Source organism: Candoia aspera, chromosome 3, assembly GCF_035149785.1.
Source record: "Candoia aspera isolate rCanAsp1 chromosome 3, rCanAsp1.hap2, whole genome shotgun sequence".
In the NCBI taxonomy this organism is placed as follows: Eukaryota; Metazoa; Chordata; class Lepidosauria; order Squamata; family Boidae; genus Candoia; species Candoia aspera.
In genome coordinates, this window is record NC_086155.1 from 9,938,606 (window position 1) to 9,965,556 (window position 26,951).

The 26,951-nt window shown below is 39.5% G+C and overlaps 1 protein-coding gene across 1 annotated transcript in view; it reads right to left on the reverse strand.

Moving 5' to 3' along the window:
- Nucleotides 1-26,951, reverse strand: part of CDH4 (cadherin 4) — a gene marked incomplete at its 5' end in the record, with an annotated part of 297,707 nt that overhangs the window by 236,080 nt on the left and 34,676 nt on the right. Inside the window, one exon of the mRNA XM_063296981.1 lies at nt 25,245-25,415. Coding sequence (XP_063153051.1) covers nt 25,245-25,415 — 171 coding nt within the window. The remainder of the gene's footprint in view (nt 1-25,244; nt 25,416-26,951) is intronic.

Below are 26,951 nucleotides of genomic sequence, written 5' to 3' on the forward strand. Positions count from 1 at the left end.
GGAGAATGAATTGTGGGATCCAGAGTGGAAGGCTTTACCTGGCACTAATTCCATCCCCACCCTGACCTACTTTCATCAATTTTCAAGGGTTCCTGTTTCTGGGCCAAGATATGATCTGAAGCTCCTGGAAGGAGTTCAGCTTGGTCTCCTGAAGGACATTACTATGCTGTCTCCCACTTGCCAAAGAGAAAAAGCTTGACTTGAAATTAGGATAGGATAGCAAGTGTTTGCTGCATGTCTCTTTGAACAAAAGAGGCCCACCCAGATTCTCTTTAGTTTCCAAAAGGCTTTTAAAGTGCCTTTATTCTTGGATGGTGTAGCCTGCCCTGATTCTGCTCATGCGGAGCAAGTATACCTGCTTACAACAGCACTGCTCCTTGATTTCTGCCCATACCATTAATAAGCTCAGCTTTGACCTGTTTTTCAGAAATAGCCTCTTCTTTGCTACTTAAAAGAGTGTCACCAAGGGATCCTAGCATCTGATTTTATGCCCACTGAACAGTACTTCCAGAGAAGGTCACAGGATTGAATGTCTGCCCCTAATCTGTACCATTGGCTTTTTATGAACTGTGATGCTCTAGCTTCCTTTATTTCAGCTCAGGAAAGTCTCCATTCCTAGCATGTACTAGTAGTTTTTTTTAATGACTGAGAATGCAGCAAAATATCCCTGGTCGCCTTTCCCTTCCTCCATGGAAATGATACAAGGTTGTTTACTTCTCAAAGTTATGAACATGCATGAGTAGACACAGTGAGTGAAAGATTCATTATATCTGCCTGTTCTTATTTTCTTGTACTTTTTCATTCTATGTTTCTTCTTTGGGAGGTGGGGAGTGGCAAGTGATGCCATGAATCAATAAAGCCATCTCTCCCAGTGGTGTCCATTTATGCATATTTGAACACAGTTATTCATGAGCAGGTACAGGAAGAATCTGCAACTGAAAGGACCCTTGAGCATCCAGACAAAGAATGCTCCTGCAGATGTGCACCCCTTCATCTCCAGGATCCCTTTTAGTAAGGGTGAAATCCGTCAGTTCTGTCTTCATCGCAACAGCTTTCCTGATGGGGAATTTGGCCTTCTTTCCCTTTCAGTTCAATTCTTCCTCTTAAGAAAATCAAGAGGGTTCTTCAGGTGGGATCTAAACCCTGAATATCTCTGCTATTCAAAAATGTAAACAGTGCCTTGACTTCCCTGCATAGTTCTACCTTGTGTTTCCTGGAGTCTAACTTTTGGGAGATGGGCGGTGATAAATTTGATTAACAAATAAATAAATAAATAAATAAATAAATAAATAAATAATAAACTCTACAAGATAATGCAGATGCAATGGCTGTATCTCTGTATTTTGAGAAACAGCAGCTTTTGTGGGTATCTCTCTGCGTTGGGCCTTTCCTTGTTGCTGGAGCAGCAAAACGGTTAACACATATGTTCCCCCAAATTCTACATGGAGGTTCTTCAAGACATATGAGAGGTTTTAACTAGTACAGCCTTCCCTTATTGTGCACCTTCCAGATCTAGCATTTACCCTGGCTAGGAATTCTGGGAATAGCCATCTGAACATATCTAGAGGGTGTTTGTTGGGAAAGCTGGTCTCAAAAATGTTATTTCTGCATGTAATACAGGTGGTCCTTGGTTAACGACTATTTGTTCAGTGACTGTTCAAACTTATAATAGCGCTAAACAAGTGGTAGTTATGACCGGTCCTCAAAATTCCAGCTGTCACAGCACCCTGTGGTCACATGATCACAATTCAGGAGCTCAGCAACTAGCCCAGATTTCTGATCATCGCAGCATCCCATGGTCTTGTGATCATGATTTGCAACCTTCCCTGCCAGCTTCCCACAATCAAAGTGGGGAAGCTGGCAGGAAGTCAGAAGTCACAGTCACGTGAGATCCTTGCTTAACGACGCATGCTGTGCTCACTTAATGATGGCAACCGGGATTGCTGGAATTGCCATCACTAAGCCGTGCAGTCTTGTGGTTTTTGACTTAATGATGGAGTTTCCAGTCTCAGTTAATGTTGTTACTTAATGATGGAGTTTCTCACTCAATGATGGAGTTTCCAGTCCCAATTAGTGTTGTTAAGTGAGGACTACCTGTATGAAACTCCCCCCAAACCTATCACATCCACACAGCTCTCAGTGATTTATATGTCCAGTTTAAAGAATTTGATCAAAGCCAGAGACAGAAAGAGTGAATCTAGAGAGTGGGATGGGGATGGAGGGAAAAGTATAATTAGCACCTCCCTTTGATTAGCAAGTTCCCACATCCTCACACTTCAGGAAGGAATCTGCTGCCCTCCGAATTATATTGAATGTTGGAAGAAATTTAGTGTCAGATTACATCAGGGCAGGGAGGAATTTTAAAAAGCAAATTTTTATTGACCTGGATCAGAGAACAGTCTCCTATCTTGGTTAACTGCTTCCATGAGTGATTAAGATTTTAGATCAAGTAGTTATTGCAGAAGAAAAATAAGTCTTCAATACTTTTTAAATGTTAGTTTCTGCTGTTCATTATATACCACTGAAAGATCCATTGATCTGGGAGAAAATTAGTTTCGCCCTGCAACTGCTGAGGTATCCAACCAAGCAGAAAGAAAAAAAAAAAGCCTGTTCCTTATTTCACAGCCATGGTAAATGGGCCACTCACAGCCAGGATAGTGACAGATCCTGGCCCTCTTACTATGGTGAAAATGTATCTCAGACATAAAGGAGGGGTGCAAAGCATTTCACTGAGAAAAATATCAGCTCCTCCATAACTTTACCTCCACAGAACAAATTGATTAATTGAGGAATATTCTGGTTGTCTTATAAAGACCTAATATTTACCATCCCTCCACCCTGAGCCTCATGATGTTAAGGGTACAATCATATACTTGTACCAGGTGGTTTAGACTATTGTGTCCAAGACTCTACTCCATGCAGGAACCTAAATGTTTAATCTGCCCAACCTTCCCCTGTAAATATCTGTCTGTTGGGTTCTTGCTGTTCTTCGAACTTGCTTCAGTTATTCCACTCCCCCATGCCCTGACGATGCTACCCAGCCTGGTAAATGAAACATCCACAGGAAGAGAAACAAATTCAGAGAACGCAAAGAACCCAACAACTCAGCCCTGAGCTGTGTATATTATTATCATCATCATCATCATCATCATCATCATCATCATCATCATCATCATCATCATCATCATCATCATTCAAATTTTGCTACTGCCCATCTCCCCCAAAAGAGGGACTCTGGGTGGTTTACAATAAAATTAAAACTATAATAATAAACAATTAAGATCCTATAAGAACAATTTACAAATATAAAATACAATATAAGTAAGTATAAAATCCATGACGTTAAAAAATTCTAATCAGGTGGGAGGGGCTCTAAGGTGCGAGCCAACCCCATGAGTGGCTGCCCACCTTCCTGCCCCACGCGAGACGGTAGAACCAAGTTTTCAGGGCCCTCCTGAAGGTCGGAAGTGAAGGCGCCTGCCTCACCTCTAGGGGCAAGGTGGGGGCTACTGCAGAGAAGGGTGGGGGCTACTGCAGAGAAGGCAGTATATGGCAAACATTCACCTCTCTGAATCATTATTAATCTATTGTTGCTGCTCATACTGTTAGGAAGTCTCCTGTAACATTCAGCAAAAGTAGAGTTACCAGATGTCCATCTTTTCATCCTCTTGTCCTCTGTCCAACAGGCATAGCCTTAAAATCAAATATTGTCTGGCTTCCTGAGTGTTTTATATTTAATTTTCACAACAGTAGTCGTTCAAATTTTCGTGAATTGTGAATTGTAAATTGTCTGCTTCTTTCTTTCCCTTATCTGTTGGCAGACTCGACAGCATAGATTTTCATTATTTAATTTATTTCCTGATCAGCTTCAATCCAGCCCCTTCAAATCTATGATCACTGTAGTCGGCAGATCACATAACCTGTGTGTGTTTCTATGGTGAAATTTGAAAAGCACATCATCGTCAATTCTACATTACCACTAGCATATATTCTTGAAAATAACGATTTGTTGGACAAATATTGCAATGGAAAAACCAGTTTTTCTGACACTGGAAAAAGTAATTTCATATGCATGTAAGCTTGCATGCATTTTTTTGCATTTTTTTGTTGTAATTTTTGTTGCAGATGCCAAGAAAGGAGGAACAGCTAGTGTGTCCTCCTTTCCCCCCATTTGTCCTCCTTTCCAATTGTCTGTGTTCTCCTTTGCCTGTTCAGATAACCCTAAAAGACATAGACGCTTTAAGGCCTTTCCACTGTCAATAATAACACTAAAAAAAACAAGGTGACAAATTAAGTGAGTTGCAGGAGAGGATAGACTATAAAAAGAGAGCATTCACAGGCATTCTGACAGAGGAACCTTCCTACACCTCACCAATCAGCTGAGATATTTTTCTTTCTTTGATTTTACGCAGGGACATCAGCCCTCTGATCAATATACCCAAGTCAAGGGTATATTTCTATATATTTAGGCTATTTCTCTAACCTAATCTCCTTCCCTTGAATTCTTTAATATTAAAGAAGACAGTGAGAATCTTGCTTTTGGTAAAGTTGTCTGCCAAGAATTATACCCATGGAGCATTCAACATGATGTACCCCCGATCATTAAATAATAAAACAAGTAGGAGAACAACCATATAAAACCAATTCTTGTCAAGATGACTGAAGAATCTGCAATACATTCATTTGGGACATAATCAGTGACTCTTCTCTTTCTCAGTTTAAATGAACCAGCATCCCTTTTTAAAAGCACAGATAAGTCAACCATGTTTTTGAAGTACCACTGTACACATGTTGAAAAGCAGGTCTGCTAGTCTTTCAGAAGTTTGGTAATTCTGTGTTCATAAGAGGTCCACATATTGCCTAACTGGCACTTTGGCAAGTGCTAGTTGGACACTGCATGGACAGATGCCTCTTTGGACCAGGTTTCGGGCCTGTCTTGCACTTCAGCTACAGAGGGCAGAGTCCAAGGACCAGACATGGAGTTGGCATGCCTGTAAACCTAAATGGTCAATAGGAACTGGGCTGATCCCAGTCCCTGACTATGCCATTGCCACCATTGTTACAAAGGTATTGTTGATAGATTGTCCATACCCCAACATTTGTGCCAGGGGAAGAGGAAAACTACCACCTTAATAGCAGAACAACTAAAGAAGATTTCAGGCTACCTTCACACCAGGATGGGGATGACACACAGGTGACATCAAGAGGACATATCCTTTAAAAACAGTTTTCTGGGCATCTTCGTGCTGCAGTAAGCTGGATGTGAGGATGAGCCCTAAGAGAGCTGCCATATGCTTTATTCCATTTCATTATTCTCTGCCATTCACAAAATGTGAGGATTTTTCCTTTTGGAAAACATCTATGAGATTCTGGGAGAAATCTAAATCACACACAAGCCCAGTCATGACAGGAGATGTACCTTTCCCTGTTTTTAGATACAAGGGGTTTGCCACCTTTTCCTTTAACTTCTGATTATATGCAAATGAATGTTGCATAAAGAAAAGTTCACGGGGAGAAGAAGGAAGTCTCATTAAGAACATGACATTAAAAATAACAACACTACATCCAGAGATATGTGTTTATTACAAATATATGCAAGAAAGATGCCACAACTTAATTTAAAAACTGGTATATTCTAAAACACAACCCCCCTTCCCTGTCTTTCAGGTTGTGTATTATCTTTAATCAAATGGAAATGTATTTTCAAAAAGTGGCAGGTAAACCATGTCACATATTTGCAAAGTAAACTTAATGGCTTCGGAAATATATAATATTGTTAATATATCCTCTAGATGCTTTCCTACGCCTCACAGCTGTTTTATATACCCTGAATTGCCATTTTTAAAAAAATTTAATGTACAGAAAACTGCACTATAAACATAATACATGATGTAAAAATATTTGGTAGAATCTAGGCAGTTGTTTTAAACTGTGCATCAATCTTCAAGTTCCCCTTCAAACTGGCACCTTCCTGAAAAACAGATGCTACCCGAAAATGCTTTTCTGTCTTTATGTTGAATCCATATGGTTTTGTGTGCATGTGTGTGTGTGCGTGTACGTGCCTAGATATACACATTTCCACCCTTACAAAAGCATTGCCAAGTGATGTTTTCCATCAGAGATAGAACACTGCTACCTTACTTGTCAAAGGGTTTTTTAAATATTATTTGCTGTCAGATGCTAAATAATTATAATAGCCTTGGGGAAAATGATTTATGTTCTATCCATTTTTTGTACTTCTACATTGTTTTGTTGTTAGTCACTGCTGAATGCTAATACCAGTAACTAAATTATATCATCATTTTCCTCTAAATCATAATACTTCTGTAAGTCACATGCAGTCTCATTTCCCCCCTTTTTAAAATAGGCGGGAATTCACAAACAAAGTTCCACAGAACCTTCCAGATGGTTTTGTTATATCTGATTGGATATTATTATCCGATAATATAATTTATATTATAAATTAGGTGAACTTGAATGCGGTCACTCCCTTTGTGCTTTCTTGTTTTCTTTAGTGTTTCACACCTGCATGTATGTGTTTGAGTTTCTGCCACTTCATGACAGATGAATGTCAAGCAGCTGAATGCTTGTCTTCCTCTCAGCTTGGAAACTACAAAAGTGGAGAGACAGCCATCTTTTTCTATAGGATACAGAGAACCATCTCGTTCTGAAGGACCACAGGCCATCTCCAAAGTGACAAAATGTGTGTCATAATGTTATGACCCAAGCTCTATGATTTATTTACTTGTGTCCTAACATCTGGCGTAAATACCTAAGTCATGGGATCACTGTGATGTCACTATGCACCTATGATATGTTTCCATCATTGTGTCTAGCTGTTGACCTATGGATAGGGCAAAAGAACAACAACACCACCAAAAGCACTAGTTTCCAGCTGTTCAGAATCATGGATCCCCCAATGGTTTCCTTTCCCAATATGGTCTATCTGATACATGAAGAAATAAAGAAGGCCGTTCTTTCTGGAGCAAAATTAAGGAAGAAGGAAGAGAAGAAGAGAAAGCAAAAATCGCTTCTAGACTGAAAATCATGTGTGGATTGTTGATCTTTCTGCTTCTTCATATGTGGGAAGAGCAGAAGCCAGTTTACCACTATCCCTCACTTCCATCAGACCCCTCCCTCAGTATAGCATTTTGACACATCTGCACATGGGTGGTAGGTTTTGATCCAATTCTTATTTACTAGCATCCTGAAAGATGAACCAATGCATTGGTAAATGGTCATGTCAATAGACGAGTTCTCCCATTACAATGGTAACTGTGTTGCTCATTGAAGGCAGTGCTGCACATATGATAACTTGCAATGCTTTGGACCGCAGTGACAACCCTACCCCTGGCAAACAAAACAAAACAAAACAAAACAAAAAACACCCCACCAACTCAAACCCAATCTCAGGAACTCTTTTTGCAGAGAATCGGGCTGAGCATGCATAGTAAAATAATTTGCACATCCCTGCAACAGTTGTTATTGACACATGGCTGTCAATAAGTGTGAGCCATTCAGCCATGATTTTTATCTTTAAAAATTTTGTTTCGTAAACAGCATTAGAGAAGTGCCTGGCAGCTAGAATGAGCCATGAACCAGCCAAGTATGAAGAAGAGGTTCATAAAAAAGAAAAGAATTTGGGAAAATAAGCTATGCTTTCTGCCAAAGAAAATTAAAGTATGCATGTTTGTGTCTGTATTACAAAGAGCTCTTTGAAATGTGGGCAGGTGCTGCTGTTCTTGTTTAAGACACATGCACACACCATCCCTGTATTCAGCTTTAGGTGTTTGAAAGCTCAATGACAACTTGGCAGAAGCAAACACCCATTTTTTAACGAAAAACAGAATGCGTTTAAGGGTTGTCTTGAGACAGTCACCCAAATTGTTATCTGGATTATCATCAGCATGTTTAACTATCATCAGCATGTTTAAATGTTTAACTATTCAAATTCTGTGGGTTTTTTCCCTAAAAAGCAGTCAAAACAAGTATCTGTCAGTTGGAGCAAATTAGCAACAAATACTAAATGTCATCAAAGATATCATCATCTGTCCCTCGGGAGTGCTCATCATAATCAAAATACCAGGAGAGGGATTACAGGTCTAATCATGGGAGGAAACATGAGCTGATATTACCTGTGTGGCTCATTTGATGACCCTGCTTGCCGATATGAGAAACATCTGAAGAAGGTTGAACACCATGACAGTTTTCATAACAGATAGAGTTTTGCTACTATAAATAAAATTAGATTTCTGCAATTAAAATGAAAGGGGTGCTTGTCATTCAAATTTAAGTATGAAACCAGCCCCTCAACGTGTTTGTTTTAAACTCCTATTTTCTTCATTAGAATGTTCCATCCAAGGTTAGGTCAGTGGGATTCCAAGATGATGTGTTTGAATCTTTTAAGCTATCATAAACTCTCCTTAACAAACAATGCAAGAGTCAGGCCCCGCCTTGAGTATCGATGACATACAATAAGCAGGATTCTGACAAACTGGAACAGCTTCATTGACAGGCAATGAGAACTGAACAGTAATTCCTTTATGGGGAGAATTTGAGGGAAATGGAAGAAAAGAACTGGAGCTGAAGCCATCAGTCACCTCAGTCATCTGAAGCTCACCCCAGAGAACAGGACACAAAATGGATTTAAATAACAGGAATGCAGATTAAGTTAGAAAAAAACACAATGGTAAGAACAATTTGATAGTAGGACCAGTTACCAAGAAACTTGATGGACTCTTCTTTCCTGGATGTCTTCAAGGAGAGGCTGCATTACCATTTACTAGGGTTACTTCTTTTAAAAAAATGGGATTCTTGCCTTGAGTAGGGGGTTGGAGCTGACAGACAAAATGGCCCTTTCCCATGCTGCAATTCCACAATGAGAACCATGTTTCCTGAAAACAACCTGAGGGTTTTTTTCCCCTCGATTTTCTTTGAAGTAGGGGATGGCGAAGGGTAAATCACATTATATTTGTAGAATAGAGAAGCAGACTCTGTTGAAAGGGAGCTTAGGCAGGTGAAGAGGAAAAGCTGCTTCTGCCTTGCTGCAAGTGAGAACTTGAGAAAAATGAGTGTGGAATCCTTGCACAGAGAAGGCACAAGCAACAATTTCTCTCTTTCGTTCCTCAGAACAGACAACGACCCACTACACTTGGAGGAAACAATCTACACTTGCTCGGGCTTTACGAAAGAGTCAAAAATCACCACTGAGTCCTTCTCCTCCCAAAGTTATTTATATTTATATTTATTTATTTATTATTAAATTTATACACCACCCATCTCACTGTAAAAGTGACTCTAGGCAGCTTACAAATAAAAATTACAAAACTAATTGTAAAAATAGAAAAAGTACAAAAAATAGAAGATAAAAGAGGGAAACTGAAAGGCAGAGAGAGTGTCTTAAGCCACCAACCGCCCCCCAGGGCTGCCTACCGCTCTTGGATCCCCAAGCTAGTTGGCAGGTCTTGAAGTTCTCCCTGAAGGGGCCAACCTCACCTCAGGGGGCAAGATGTTCCACAGGGCAGGGGCAACAGCAGAAAAGGCTCTTCTCCTTGATCCCTCCAGTTGGAATTCTTTAAGAGATGGGGTCTGCAACATACCCTTCCTGCTGGACTGGGCATCGATGGGTCAATGTAATTGGGATGAGACATTCCTCAGGTAACCTGGCCCATGCCATGAAGGGCTTTAAAGGTGATAACCAACAGATTGAATTGGACCTGGAAGCACACTGGCACCTAATGCATATACTGATGATCTGAAGAATATCCAGTAACATCTACTGTAAGGAAGAACATTAGGCATCTAATACAGTAAATGTTCCTTTCCTTTCCTTTCCTTTCCTTTCCTTTCCTTTCCTTTCCTTTCCTTTCCTTTCCTTTCCTTTCCTTTCTTTTCTCCTCCCCTCTCCTCTGTCCTCCTTTTTTGCCCCAAAAGACCAGATGGATTGTGTGTATCTGTGTAATTGTACATGTATGAGGGTGGATTGTGCATGTTTATGCAAAGAAGGTTCAATTAATTTTATTAGTTGTGCCTATTTACTACAGCAATATTTATTATGGTTAACAGGTGATAAATTTTAATCAGTAGTTATCGATGGAACTATGACAAATCAATTAATTAAATATATGCACATCAGGGCTGGCTTTAGGCTAAGGATGCCACCCATCCTTCCAAACCATTCTAAAAATGCAAATCTTTGCACAGCATATCAGTCAATGGCCACTGTGTATACTAGCTCAATTAATTTTATAAATAGAGTAACATTACATTACAGGCAATGCTATTATTATTATTATTATTATTATTGCCAGTATGTATACATGTGCATATGTATCCATTTCTTGGGGGGTGGGAATCTCCAAGACTGGTTTCATCTGTTGTTCATAATCTCAGATTGGCATAGTTTGGAAATTGGCCATTGTGTAGGATTTTTGAATGTATTTAATCCTTCTGTTGTTGTTTACCTTTGGGTAGGTAAAATTATATCTGAAATGCCACCCGAGTTTCTTGCAACAATTCCCAAAAGTTCTTTAGAAGGGGACTGTCTCAAGCAACTATTTTAAAACCAAGAGCAATGAAATGGAATGAACTTATCTCATGAGGCAATTCCAGAAGGGCCCTGTCTGGATTGTGTCCTACGTTAGTTTTCTAGTTCAAGGACTGTCAAAGAAGACTCCTCCAAGGACTGTCCTGTTTACATATTCATCATCCTTAAAGTAAGGAGGCCTGAGAACTGAAGCGCTCCATCAACCCTTAGCTGGTGGATGACAATGGATTTTTCTATTTAAATTACCATGATTTTTTTCCCCAAATGTTTCAGCTATATACAAAACTTGTTTGTTACAATTTATAGTAATTGTTGAAAAACCACAATTTCTAGGTGGTTTTTTTTTGGGGGGAGTGCATTTTTTTTGTCTTTGAAAATGCATAAAGAGTGTACCCACCTCAACATTATTGTTGCTGAGAGAGTATAACCCCACTTATTATTTTTTATTCATTTTTCTGTATCAAGGATTGTCCTACACTAAGACCTTCCTTCAAGTCCTCCGCTCCACCATCCATGATTTCTACAGGTTCCTCCTGTTCTTCAACCTTCCTTTGTTGCCTTGACCACTACCATTGGTACTATTTCTTTCTAAAAAAATGTCATACTAGGAAATATATAATACAACATATGTGATATCCACATAGCTCCTCTGCATCTTCTTGGAAGTAGCATTACAAATCTGTGTTCTCATGCCATCATTTCTCATTTTAAGCTGAGCCAATAAACTTATGGCTTATAGTAGCTGTACCACAGGAGGATCATTGTGAAGGCAGTTTCTGGGCATTAAGGAAGGAACTTGGTGACCGGCACATCAGCACTGGTAGGGCCTTCTTACTCATCCCATCTCCCATCTCTGCTCTTTCCTTTGAAATTAAAGTGCATTGGAGCAGACAGGTGGCTTTGCAATTCCACATTGCAATAACTGCTCATGTATGTTGTTATTTTTGTTGTTCTAATTAATTGGTGTGAAAATAATCCCTGGATTATTTGGGACTAAGTATGAGGTGTAGGAAGAGCCTCATGTGGTGCAGAGTGGTAGGCGGCAGCATTGCAACCAAAACTCTCCCCGCGACCCATATTCGATCCCAGTGGAAGCTGGATTCTCGGGTGGCCGGCTCAGGTTGACTCAGCCTTCCATCCTTCCGAGGTCAGTAAAATGAGTACCCAGCTGGCTGGGGAAGGTGACAACTGGGGAAGGCAATGGCAAACCACCCCGCTATAGTCTGCCAAGAAAACGTCGCAGAAGTGGTGTCCCCCCAAAGGGTCAGACATGACTTGGTGCTTGCACAGAGGACCTTTCACCTTTCACCATGAGGTATAGAGGGTGAGTCATGGGTTATATCCAAATTTTTGTACTCTCCTATTAGTCACTGCTTGAATTAACCAGAGAGTGAGATGTAAAAACAACTGTGGGTTAACCTGAATTGGTTTTTGAGGGTTTGTGGCTGAAAACAATAGCAGTGTGGAAATGCGTTCAGTTTCCCACTGCAGTAAAGTTGGTGCTAGTGTATAAGCTTCCTGCGCCATTGAGTCTCAAGCACAGAATCACCCATTTATGGCAGGTGCTTTAAGCACTCATCCTAACTATCTGCCCACACACAGCACTGCAGCAATTGAAGGACTAAATTAAATCTCTGAAGATTAAATTAATGATGGAAATCTAAATTATTAATGTATTCTAATTGAATATTCTCTGATAAATTATCTAGGTGTTCTCTGCAATATGATTCTACTTGCAGTTTGGAGAGAAATGTTCAACCACATAAATACAGCTATTAAAACTATTCAGGAAAAGAGGAACATTTTTTTTTCCTGCTCAGACAAGAGAATTCTAAATACAAAAGAAGCTAAAAATTTCCTTTCAGATGATTGATTAAATGATAGAGTTGGAGGCAGCTTGAATGATTAAACTGTGGTTTTCTTTTCAGTCCCTCTGGTTGAAGCAAGGACAGTATAAATTCCCCAGAGGACTGAATATAAGAAAATACAATAGATGTAATTATAGCATAGCCACTGAATGCTGTTGAAATAGAAATTCAAGCAGAGTTCATACAGTAGATGCATTATTTAATCCATAGCGCTGGGCGTGTATGTTTAATTGTATGTATATTAAATGTCCAGAAATCAGAGGCAATGATGTTTGCAAGTTTTACTTTTTTAACTCACGTAATGCAATTGCCTAATTTTGTACCTTCAACATGGTTTGTATTAGAGTTACAATTTCCAGAGTTAAGAATCATGATGGCTGAAAACTCTGGAAGTGATAGTCTCAAAATAAAATCCAGGCTGGGAGCAATGGCATATAGAAATGCTACTGTATGGAAAAATCCCTATTTTGTCAGACAGCAAATCCTATCTCGAAAAAAGATCCATGTTCCAGGAATCAAATTAGATCTCCTTATCAACCACCCCATATAAAATGTTGTTTTTTAACCATAAATGTAGATTTTGAGTGTAACTGGTGTCTATCACTATAAGATGTCACAAGAAGTTAATTCTGCTTATGTGGTTAATACACATTATATTTAGGACATGAAAACTATGGTTGTGATTATTACTTATTAAATTTATTATATAACATAGGTAGGCTAGAATGAGCAAACTAAAGACAAACCAAATTGCAATAATAGCAACTGATAGTAGACATTAACTTCTTGAATGAAATATGAACTTCAAACTGAGCCATGTTAATATCCAGGAAATGATTAAGAATAATGTTTGACAGCACTTCCTGGAAGACTGCTAAAGATGTATCTGTACAAAGCTCATGTTGTGGGATCTGCTTCCAGGGATTAAAGATTCTGCATGGCCACTAGCAACTTTGTGACTGTTTATGAAGGAAGGCATTCATCCTCTCATATCATCATGGATCACCTGTGTAACGTGGTTGGACCTGACAACACTTACAAGCAGTCATCACTTAACAACCATTTGTTTAGGGAGTTGAAATCCACACATCTTAATATTGCCAAGGTTGAGAAACACTGGTAGAGACAAAACTCCTTGAAATTCAACCCACCAGATATAATGCAGGGCCAAGCAAGTATTTCTTAGTTTCATGTTGACTTTCATTATTGGTCATGAGCCCCACAAGTCCTCCATGTTCTAATTCATGTCCTTGGACCTAGAAAAGAGTGAAAATCTCTGAGGGTTGGTCCTAAGGAATCTACTCCATGTTGGGTCCCTGCCATTTGCCAAGAATGTGCAACACTGGACAAGGTTTTTTTTTTCTTTTCTTTTTTTCAGACAACGCTCTTAAGAGCTCTGCTGACTTTCTCTACCTGCCAGGGCAACAGTTAGATCAGCTGGGTCAATGGGAAATTGAGGGCTGCCAGGAAGCTGTGGGAAATTCACGGCTTCTTTTCTATACTAGCAACAAGCAGTTGGCTTGTTTCTAATGGCTAATGGAAGGGGAGAACCAGAAATCTTCAAAGGATGGCTGGGACCAAGACAGAAACAAGAAGGATGCTAGGAGGTGGTATGTGCACATGTACAGGTATTCCTTGCTTAACAACCATTCATTTAGTGACACTTCTGACTTACAATGGAACTGAAAAAAACAAATTACAACCAGTCCTCACACTTAATGGCTGCTTTGCTTAGCAACCAAAATTCTGGTCCCAATTGTGGTCATTAAGTGAGGACTAACTGGATGTGTGTGTGTATATGAGTCTACATATGCATGCAGATCAGATACGAATTAGATTATATCTCTCACAGGTTTAACGTATTTTAGTTTTTATGTTAAATGTATTTAACATTTTGATTTGTTTCTAAAAGCAATTATGTTCTGTGTTTCAAAAAATAATCAAAAGCTGTGGATGAAACATCGACTGTGCCTTAGCTATTACCCTGAGAATTATGTCCTAGTGGCAAAAGGGTTGACTGCCCCTGATATAGCCAACCAGGGGCTGGCATTTGATTATGCCATTGAAAGGATGGCATCATCACAAACAATAAGGAGAGGAAGGAACATATTCTTATTATCTAGGCAGCTAGGTGATATCCAAGGAAACTATGCTACCTGACAGTGATATACTCATTTACACAACATAATGTCTCTGCCACTGATCCAGTTAAGTGTGTTGTGTGACTAACATTCTGACTTTATGGAACGGTTTGCACATGTCTGTTACTCAAAGCAGAAGTATGATACGTGTCTTCTCCTGAGCTGATTGGAGTCTGTAGCTTTCTTTGTCTCCAGACTGAATTGGGAGTCAGAAGAAATTACTGGTCTCAGGCTTCATGAATCTACTTGCTATTGGGAGAGTGACAGGAAGTGATCTAGATCAGTGTTTCTTAACCTCAGCAACTTTAAGATATGTGGACTTCAGCTTCCAGAATTCCCCAGCCAGCATGTTGGGGATGCTGGCTGGGGAATTCTGGGAGTTGGAGTCCACACATGTTAAAGTTGCTGAGGTTAAGAAACACTAATCTAGAGGGTCATTCTCAATTTATTTATTTATCTACTTAATTTGTTCACACCCATCTCCTCCCATCGGGGGACTCTGGGAGGTTTACAATAATTGATTAAAACAACAATCATACAATAAAAATAGAATATACAAATATAAAATTACTCTAATAAATAAATAGAAATAAGAGTAAAAAGTAAAAAAAGTCCAAGTGGCAGGAGAATCTAAAACAGTCGATGTGTGGGAGGAGTGGTCTATAGCAGCCATCCCCATGTAGATCTATTCCCTTCTCTGCCCCAGGCGAGGCGGCAGAGCCAGGTCTTCAGACTCCTCCAGAATGCCAGGAGTGATGGGGCCAATTAAATACATTCTGCTGCTAGTTGCTCTTAAGGAAAGGAGAACTGCACAAAATCCAGGATGTGCACTTTCAGAGAATTTCCTATCCATACTATTTCTTCCAAGCCCTTGCTAATAAACCTATTGTGGAACTAAGCATATAATTCCACCTTGGGGTGGAAGCACAGGGATGACTTACACATCAACTCTGGACAGTTGATTTGTTTCTTAATTGGCTAGTAGCTTCAGAAAAGCTGTTCCCAGCAACCATAGTAACATTTGTCATACGGTTCACCGGTATTTTAATTTTATTTATTTTTTAATGACCCTGAATAAAATCCACAGGACCATCTGTTTCTCTCAGTTTAGCCTCAAGGGCCTGAAGAATGACAGAGGCACTTTTTTCTTGTTTCTCTGGAGAACAGAGATTTTGTTCCAGAACATTATTTGGATATCCCAAATTTCATGATGCATGTTTGGATAATTTCTTAATCAGCTCTCAGCAATAGATGGACATTGCTACTTAATATATATTACAATTGCCGGGAGTGGGTATGACCAGAGTTCTATAACCTGTTGGATTCCATTCCTCTGTAATTCTTTCTCCTTAATTCTGTTTGCATTATGTTCTTAATGGTGCAATTCTGATTGGTTGGATTTACCCCAAGGGTGGAGGAAGATTTCAGATTCCCCCTCTGGCCTTCCTCATTGATCTGGTCTGAATCCTTTGAGTCAGAGGCAGAAATTTGCAAATACAAATAAAGCCTTTCAAACTTGGTTCTGTGTTATGTCAGCTGGCACAGGATAGGTCTTCAAGACCACATGTGGAATTGAGACATTCCCCCCCACCAAAAAATAAGAGGTGTAGTAGGGGCAGGTGATGCACAGTTGAACTTGATCTCTGAAGACTTTCACCACAACCACTACTGATTCCATTCAGTGGGAAGAATTAAAAAAAATAATAAATAAAACTCAGAGGATGGGAAATTTGCTAATTTGCAAGAGACTCTCTTTTCAGCCCTGCCATTCTCCCACTCTTGATGGAAAGAGCAGGGGTGTGAGTGACTGGAATTCCAATACTTTGGGCCCTGGGGAAAAATATTCTCAGATTTCCCTGACTTCTTGGATTTTAGTAGACGTTCAACACAATTGTCTTTGTACTCACAAAGTATAGAAACAGAATGTTTTTGAAATAAGAGAAAAAATTCTGAGATTCTCAGATAATTGAGTACCCAGTTCCCTACATTGCATTCATTATTCTTTTTGCAATTATATGGAATCACAGAATATGCATAAAAAATTGGTCCATGAATGGAAAGTGGGAAGCTTTGTGATAGACGTTATGATAGTAGATGCCTAGGCATGGATCCCAGGGAGCAGAGGGAGGAAAGTAAAATCCAGAGATCCTTCCTCTTTGATTGATTTGATTAGCTCAATTGGATTTATTTATTTCAATGAGTGTGTATGCCATTTTTCTATCAGTGATAATCAGAGTTGAGTGAAGCTGTATAAAACAGCATTTTGAGTTATGCAAATTTCACAAACAGATATTAAATATCATTCTAAAAGTTGCACCTGATGATAATTTAAAGTGAGGAGCAACCCAGAGTATGTATGTGTTTCCTTACAACTAGAACAATAATTCCTGTCTTCAAATACATTTTTTTTCTATTTCTCTCTCTCTCCAAGAAGCTTAATTAGAAAATCCAGTATCCTGCCTAATCTGACATAGGTTATGCCAAGAGCAGTCTAAGAGACTTGCCACCTGAGATGGGAAGTTGATCTCCACACATGAACTCTCATCTTTGAGTTGTCATCTACTCACCTTTTCCAGGTGACAACAGTGCTATTACTTATCCTGTAGCCAGTCAACTCTCTTTTAGAGATTAATCTGAAAGATTTCTCTGAGCAACACATTGTGAGTAAGTGGCAATGGCTGTCTTAATTTGATTTGAACAGGTATGTGTGAGGCAACTGGGCTTCACTTCATGGAGATGACCCTCTCATTGTCAAGGTGAGGAGGCACCATAATTCCTATCAGTGAAACACTTTATGGTTCTCCAAGCCACTCATTTGATGCTTCCAGTAGCTGGAACCACCAGATGAGTGACTTGGAATAAAGCAATGTGGCATAGTGACTTCACTTTCATTAATATGTAGCAGCTTTGAAGAGTGCTTCACATGATCCTTTGGCAAAGCAAAACACACAAGTTTCTAAACAAAGGAATTTGCTACCAACACTAGAGGACTATCAAAGACTACAAGTCTTGATGCCTGGGTACCACACTGTAAGTCACACATGTTGTTGTTAGCTGCTTTCGAGTCGTTTACGACTCATGGTGGCCCTATGTATAACAGAACGAAATGCTGTTCAGCCTTGCACCATATGCCACACATATAAGTCACACATAGCATTCCTGAAATATTAGTTGCTGAGGAGCAGTGAGGAAATAAAGCTGTCACCATTCTATCCATGCCCGCAAGTTTCCTGAATGCACCTACTTGGTGACTGTGAAATCTAGAATGCCAGACAAAATGAGACTTTGTCCTTTGTTGAGAGGGCAAAGCTCTTCTTAACTCCTCATCCATTATATCAAGATAATAACTTGTGTGCAAGAAAAGTGTAGTGTGAAATAACTGGGGAGATCCAGAAGCTATAATTTAAAACTGGTCACTTCAAATTATTTACACTTACAAATTATTTAAATCATGTATTATTTACATTATTTAAAAATAATGATTATCGTGGCTTTGAGGACTGCAAAGAACATGGAAGTGACCTAGTATTATCACCAGAGGTAGTGGGAAATAAAATTTTCACCTTAATTTAAGTTTAAAGAATCACTGAAAATATATACATGAAGTCTTCCAAAAGCTTAAAACAGCAATTCTTTTTTTATTTTGTTTTTTTATTTAAGAAAATGTTTTAACATACAAAAGGATCATGTTGCTGAAAATCGTCATTTTGCTGCAAAATGTTGATTGTAGGTTCTAGGGGGTGGCTGGGGAACAGGAAAGGGAGCTGAATAGACCACACTTGGACAACAGGTATGAGCTGAGGACCTCTGTCCTAACTAGATCTAGATTGTTGTTAGATGCCACAAATCAGATTTGTGAGTTTGTTTTTTAATGCTTTGCCTCCTTAATCACCATGGAGTACTTAAGTATTAGTCATTGCCCACCTATATTCCAAGGGTCCTGAAGGTCCTCAGAAAAACAAGAAGCCACCATGATTGATGGGCAGATAGAGGCCTCTCAGGGGCAATTTTGTCAAGGGACCAAGATGCCACATGCCAGTGGTGAACCAGGCCCTCAACTGAATTGCCTGCCAGATCATCATGAAAATCCCCACACACCTATTGGAAATTAGCCAAATCCATAAAGCTTCTGGGATGGACCATCTGAATGGGTGATAGTCAACTGCATCTAGACCAGGAAGTCATCTGACCATAACAAAAGTTCAGATCACTTCACATGATACAGAGACACACCTCTGTTCTACAGACTTGGATTGTCATAACCTGCTGCAGACCAGATATTTGTACGTGTTAGGTGAAGGAAAATCCACCAAGGCCTACTCTCATGATACTTTTGCAGTGGTTTTCCTTAGGGAAGAAAAGTAGAAGGAAAAGCAGAAGGAAGAATCCTTGCTAGTCCTGCAATCAACAAAGTTTGCCTGATGATAGACAAAATACCATCTGTTGTTTTTCCCCCTCATATAGTTAGAGGTTAATGCATTCTGGAACATTACATTCCAAACAGCATGTTACATTGTGAACAATGGCCTGTGACTGGTAATTTCATCATCTCCTAGAAATGGGTTTCATAAGTGTTCAGAAATATGCTGCAGAGGGAACACAACTTTCTTTGGAGGTTCCCTTTCCTCAGCTGCAGGGTTCTAGTTGAGCTGATTTGTTCTAGATGTAGATTTCCAAAAAGACTAGAGATCTTCTGTTTAATTCTGCATCTTGGGGACCAACAGAAAGTTGTTCACGCCAGCAAAATATCTATATGACCTTTCATGCTTAAATAAACCAAGGACTTTCTTCTTCCGTGCTCACTATCCTTGTTGGTACTAGAGGGAAGGTAAAAAAAAAATCCCATCTTGTGAATTTTAGGAAACAGAGAATCTAGTCAGTGTGCTTCTATATTGCTCTACCTGTAGGATTCCACACTGATTTTATAACTCTCTTGCATCTTGCTATCAATCCCTTGAGATCACTAGGAGAGTTTTGACATTTTAATCTACCATCATTATATTGTCCCAGAATCTAAAAGAACAAGCCCAAACTAGTTTGCTGCTTATGTATGTACAATGTTTTTCTTCCTTTGATTTCTATTTTTTAAATCATACTTATCTTCTTTTTACTTGATTTTTCTCTATAAACTGGTCTTTGATCATAATAAGTAAATTGATCAGTTGTGCCCGTCTATACTCATGATGGCAGCCTTTTTGTGAATGGGCAAACTTTCCTTGACATCACACTGCCAAAATTCCAGATATCTTCAGGTTACCTATCCAAAACAATAATGATGCAGAACAGAGAAATTCTCTAGGACTGTTGGCTTGTTTGTTTGCTTAAATCAGTTTTAATTCCAAGCCATGAAAGAGGATTTACTTTAGAATATCAAAGAAGATTATCTTGGAGAAATTCCCTTGAGTGGACTGTGGTGTCTTCTGTTTATTGGCAACATTCACAGTACTCATTAGATCTGTGTTTCTCAACCTGGGCAACTTGAAGATGTATGGACTTCAACTCCCAGAATTCCCCAGCCAATGTGGTGGCTGGGGAATTCTGGGAGTTAAAGTCCACACATCTTCTAGTTGCCAAGGTTGAGAAACACTGCATGAGATTGTTTAAAATGGGATTGAGTTATTTGTGGTTCAGGATGGGGCATGTGCAATGGCCACAGGGTTCAAAATAGAAGGCATGATCAGCCAATCAAAGTCCTACCTTTTTACTTTCATACAACATACATTAAAAAGAGGAGGGGCTTTGATTGTCCAGTCACACCCACTACTTTGAAGTCAGTGACTGTTGTTGTAGATACTCCTGGACTGGAGCATCTGTGGAAGAGAGAGGTCAAAAAAGTCAGATTGGAAGCCATGGCCACATGATCCAAGTCCTACCCCTTATTTATATGCATCACTATTCAGGATATTATTGTAGTCATAGTGTTAGAATATTATGTGAACAAGACTATTGGATCAAGCTGTCCTATGGTTTATTTGTTTCAGCAAAACCTGTTCTGTGAACTTCTTGTTTTTTTGGTGCCTTCAAATCAGTGTTGACTCCTGGTGACTGCCTGGACTAGACCCTGCAGTTTTCTTGGCAAGATTTTGGAAGTGGTTTGTCCTTGCCTGCCTCCCAGGGCTGAGAGAGAGTGACTGGCCAAGATCACTCAACTGGCTTCATGCCTAAGGCAGAACTAGAACTCACGGTCTCCCGGTTTCTAACCTGGTGCCTTAACCACTACACCAAAGAGGCTCTCTTCTGTGAACATAGCAGTAGTGTTTTGCAAACCTGCTAAGCCCCAACCATTTTAGTTACAACACAGCTGAGGGATGCAAGTAATTATCCTGTCTTTCTGCCCACTTCAGCGATCCGTAGTGTCCCTGGCTTCCATAAAATCACATGCCAGGATATCTGAAGAAACAGACTTCCAACAGGAGTGTCTGCAGGGTGTGGTCAAAACTGTCAATATGGCACCTGTGATGTGCAATCAAAGCAACCCCTGGTTTTTATGTCCACTATCTTACCTTTTTTGACCACACCCTGCAGACACTCTTGCTCCCATGGAGATTCTTCAGTAATAGTGATACTAGCCTTCACTAAAAGGGAGTCTTCCTGCCCTTGAAAATGGTTTGGAGAAGCTAACTTCTGTGGCTACAATTTTGGCCACTTTTGATGTCATTCTTCTGCTACCTCTTTTCATTCAGCCCATTTTTAACGTCTGAAATGAATACTACAGTCTCTGCTCTCTGGCATACTCAGACTATTGGTTAATGAAACCCATGTATTAGTGTGGAGGAATACATGCACATTTCTGGAATGAAGAGAGATTGCAACTGACAGAGGGGGTTGAATACATTTGCAAGAATAACATGGCCCTGCTTGTTTTGTTTACCATATTTTCCCCAAGAATGAAATGCTTTAATAAACAGAGCATTACAGCTCATCTTAGCTGAACAGGAAAAGGGCTGTACTTCAAGCTTCTGTGGGTCACATCCAGCTTCATTCAGCCACTACCTGGCTAAAAATACAGAGAAGCAGCTAATCAACTTCCCACAAAGTGGAGCTTTACATACTTCACAATAGGAAGCCAGCTGAAGAGGAAGGAGCCAGAAAAAAACAATTACCTCTGAATTTCAAATGAATTCAACCTATTTTAAACAAATGGTATGAGGATACGGTTGGCTTCAGAAAGCAGGATACATTCACATACACCTTAAAATGGCATGGAGGAGCAAACTCATTTGTTGTACATCTTGCATTCCCAATGGGCATAACAAGGTGAACAAACTATTTATTTGTCCAGTTATTGCACATGAAAGCTCAAATAAGTTTTTTTAATTAAAGAGAGGTCAGATGGCAAGAACTGTTGGCGTATTTCTATTTGCACCATAAGCTAATGTATGGAACTGGGAATTGTTGATTTATAAAGATAGCTTCTGCATATTTAGGAAGTTCATGAAAACTTTGGAGAGAGCCCCATGCTTACACTGAAAGGAATTATCATGATGGACATAAATGTAAGAACACTTTTCAGACTGTGCATTGATATAGTCACTGTGGCTTTACCGTTGGCTTGGTGCACACAACAGGATATAATATGAGATATATTTCATGGTCACAGATGTCATGGTTCATGGGGCAAATGTAGCAGGAAGAAGAGGACCAGTGGCTGTTTGAGAATATGACTTTCCCAAATATATGCTTATAATATCCATTTCTTATCATCCTAAAACATTTTTGTTGGACTTGACTAGAACGTGAATGGAAGCCTATCAGGAAATGAGGAAAGAGTGTAGGCCTGGTAATCATAATAATGAAAAAAAAACTCAAGAAAGCATTAGTAATAGATTTCTGTACTGTTGCCAAGAAAACAAGAATGGGTCCACGTAGCCACCAAAGGTCAGGCTTGACCTGAAATAGGCTTGACTGTATCCAGTAGAGGTAGAGAAGGCAAGAGCGCTTGCAGGCCTCCAAAGAACTGTAGGAACAGCAGATTTGAGACACATACTGTAGATTATAGAATTGAAAAGTGGAAAGGGATCTTTCAAATGCACAGAGCTCTTTTTGCTGAACAGTGAGCATTTGTAGTTCTTTTTCTTTATGAGAAACTTTACTTACTCTATCACTTGCCATACACTATATATATAAAACCTATCTATGGCTCTCTCAAAGTTGCTGAACCACTTGCATCCATCACCATTATCTATGCCACCTGGGGCTTCCAGAGATGCTAGCTCTGTCTTGCTCTATGGGAAAAAAAGAAAATGGTAAGAATTGGCTGCTGGTGCCTGAACATCTGCACTGTATTTTAAGCACCATTTCTGGACCTACAGCATATTGAGAATGTGAATGTTCAGATGTAATTTATGGTATCAAATCTGCTCATACCTTGGAGGGATTGAACCAAGCCCTTTTTGCTTCTGAACGTCAGGCACTTTGCGAGGCAATGGCTGATCAGCATGGAGCAGGTAATGACTGCATTCATTTTAATCCTGGAAAGGACTCAGTAAGCATTACTTCTTGACAAGGCTGCAAATGATGCATCCTCATTTTCTCCAATTATTTTCTAAAATTCCTTGCAATTAGGCCACAATTTTATTCCAGAGGACAACTTGACAAAATGCGTGCTCTTCTTATTTGCTTTTTTGTTTTGCTCAGTATTTGCTTTGGCTTCTAAAACAGAAAAGCTTCATGGATTTGGTGCAGCTTTATGTTTTGCTACAGTTACTGGCATCAGACATGTCCATTTTTTTTTTCTTCAGTCAAACTTTCCTATGCGGTATTTTGTAAATGTTTTGGTTGGTGTGAAATGCTCTCTGTCTCTAGTTTGTCATTTCCAAGGGGATGATCAGTGTTGCTGAAAATATGGCATAATCACAAACACCTAACTTGATGAAAGACATTCTGACCAGTGACACTGTGTTTCACTATCATGTGCAACTAAATGGAGAATAACAATGATAGCAACAGTCCATCAGGGGTGCATCAATACAGCTGTGGAAGAAGACAGAACTGGGTTACCAGCTGGCAATCAGTTTGTCCCCACCCAACTGAAGAAACTAAAGAACGGGATTTCTGCCAGATGTGACTATTGTTAGCTGAGCAGCATATTAGGCTTAAAAGGGGGACAAGACAAATTAATGAGGAGTCCTTGGTGCCTTATGCATGCAAGATCCATGACTCTTCATGCACATGGGTCTCCTTACCTTCAGAGTTGCTTATAGCCTCAGTTCCTCAACTTCTCTACTGTTATATTACAATATTGTCATTCTGATAATTTTTGCTCCACCAGCTCTAGGGCTCTAAGTTTTATGAAGATCTCCAGTTCTCTCAAAGGACCCTACCCTTTCCTGGAACTCTTCTGAGAAGATCTATTCCAGTCTCACCATGATTCAGCCTCTTCTATTAAAAAGAAATATTTCCCATGGACCAAATGGTTCAACCCCTTCATTCTCCATTTTCTTCTCCAACTGGAATCAAGCTGCCCCATTCACTCATCCTGGGAGAACCTGCTTATAGCCCCCCATTTCTGTGAGGTATTGTACATACTATGGAGTTTTTTCTGTAGCAGCAAATGTACTAAGAATTGCCTCTTGCTTGGCTGGAGGTTGGTCCCTACAATTTTGGCCTTCCAGAAAATATTGAAAACAAGCCTGTTCCAGAGGCTCTATGGAGTTGCTTGAGGAGCAGGGTCCTACCTCTTGTTTGCTGAAAAGTACCCCACACATTGATAAACGATATATACACGTGAATTATTATTTAATTAAAATATTTTCTTTCTTGTTTATGAAATTTGTATAATATTAAAAGGGCAACAAAACAGAGAATACAAAGATGAAAATATATTCAAATATGTAAAAAGCATAAACCAGGGGTCGTGAGCAGTAGAGCTATACCATGAGGATTTATCAAATGCAAAGGAGATTAGAAATGTTTTCTAAATTGGAGCATCATTTCTCTTGTAGGGGAAGGTGTCCTTCAAAGCTGATGCAATGATACAACTGTAGGAGGCTACAAAATCCCAAATCCCCTACTAGTTTATTTATTAATCAATGGATTTGTATACAGCTTGTTTCAACAATCCTAGGTATCTTTCTTCTCAGAATAATAAAAACCATCAAAATGGGTCCAGAGACAAAAAACAAATTGTCAGGCTTACCAGGTAGACCAGATAGGAAACATGACCAGATGAGCTAATTCTACTTTACTGTAAGGCTACGTTAACAGAATCTTGCAAGTCTGAAAGTACAATTCTCCCGCTGTCTCCTTTACAGCCTGAGTCTCCTGCCCTGTCCCAGGTTATTTCCCCTTCGGTTAGGGAGAGTAGCTTTAGTCTGGCAAGATTCTGCCTATACAGTGTGATCAAATAAAGAACTGAAGTCTGGCTGGACTGATCCATCATTGTTCTTGGGCTGGGCCTGAAAACACCTGAGCAATGATGATCTCTATTATTTCACTGCTTTTTTTGTTCTTGTTATTTTACATGGGTTTCCAGGTTTTTACAATGGTCTACCAATGTATTAATGTTAATCAGTATCTACTGAATGGCATATCCTTGGAAAGCATAAAGTTTGTCCATACAATAAGACAAATCTTGTCTTCAACTTGGAGGATTATTTCTATCTAAAGATAATCCACTGACATGCTTTGTGAAATGTAGTTTCCATTGAATTTATACAGAGGTATAAAGTATTCTGGCATTCCACTCACCCTAACCAGCTGCTGTGGGAAGGGTCCTCTCGAATTTTCTGGGACATTGATTGGTGGGATAACCCAGTCTCGTTTTTGCCGCCTGAGTCCATAAGAATTCTGGTGATGACGCCACGGCAGCAAAATATTGCCGGGCTCCTGAAGATCTTCTGTCATGTTCTTCTTTCCTTTCTGTTGATTTGGGAAGGTAGAGAAAAAAAGGTTATCATTTTGGTTTTTTTGAGTTTCATTAAACAGTAGTGAACAAAAACAAGAAGTCAACAATAACCCAGTTGTGTTTTTGTTCTCCCACACGAGAGAAAAAGCACTTGTCAGAACCGTTGCTATGTTGAGGCTTGTTTGAGCTGAAAAATTCCTGCAAAAATAATAATATTGTTCTTATAATAAAACAAACATTTCTGTATTACAACAGCATGCGGTGCATTTATTTACATCTATGCCATGGCTTCATTTTTACTGATGTTTGGAGCTGTCATTAGACAATCAACCCTTCTTTCACAATGGATTGTCTTCATTATACCAACGGCAGGAAGCTCAATCAGCTCCTTGGAGGATAAAAATCTGCAGATTTCTAATAAATATAATGAATCACAAGAACCAAATGAAATAAGCTACAAGCAACCGCAGCATTGCCAGTGGTAGGTCAAACACCATTATATACTGTACTAACATACCTCAATAACTCTGAATTTTAAACTGAGTCTAAAAGTTGTCAGGAAAGGTCCAATACATGACAGGTTCATCACAGCTAGGAGGATCCTAAATAAATGGAGATTTCATGGGCTTCCTCAGTATTATATTCTGTTCCATGCCAAGAACAGAGAGGCAGAAGTTTGCAGGAGTTCAAGTCTTCAACTTGAACAGAGAGATTCAGGCTCATGTCCCCACATAAACATTGATCCTCCTGGATAACTTTGGGCCCACCCTCTATCTTAGCTGATCCTACCTTTTCTGGAATAAAAAGAGAAGAAACTCATATCCCACCATGAGCTCTCAAGAGAGAAGGAAGAATATAAGGGCAGTAACCAGTAAATTCAAAATAAAGTTAAAAGTGAAAGAAATATAGTATGATAGTAGCTGGGATCATTTGCAATGTAGGGCAGGATAACAGGACACTGTGTTATTGTAGCAATAGTCCTTGTTTAATGGACATACTTAGTAACCGATGCGGAGGAAGGCATTCCTGTTCTAGAGCCCTTAACAACTTAGAGGCTGTGTATCTTGTTATGAATTTGTCTAACTACTAAGTAGATGGAAGAAGCTCTCTTAAAAGACTTTCCAAACTCTATTGACTTCCACATAGGAGACAGCCTTCTCTGTACCCCCATAAGCCACTGGGAATTGCACTTGTCTTTTATTTTTTTTTCCTTTTTAGTCATGGCTCACGTCCTTAAAAGGCCAGGCCTTTAAAATTCATGACTGTAGAGTGTTCTTCTGAAATGGATTTTTCATTGCTTCTTTTTAGGGCTGCACAATCCATTGGATTCAATGTGCAAAACATGAACGGGGCACTAGTCTGCAACTCTTTAAAGCAGCTGCATCTTTAACCAAGATCACACAGCCTCCTGCTGCCGCTGCTGCACGCTCCAGGGGGAAAAATGCAGCTGCTTTAAAATGTTGCAGGCGGATGCTAGATTTGTGCTCTTGTGCACTCCAAAGTACCTTTTAGAGATCAAATCCAAAGTGCTGTTTTCACAATCCTACTTT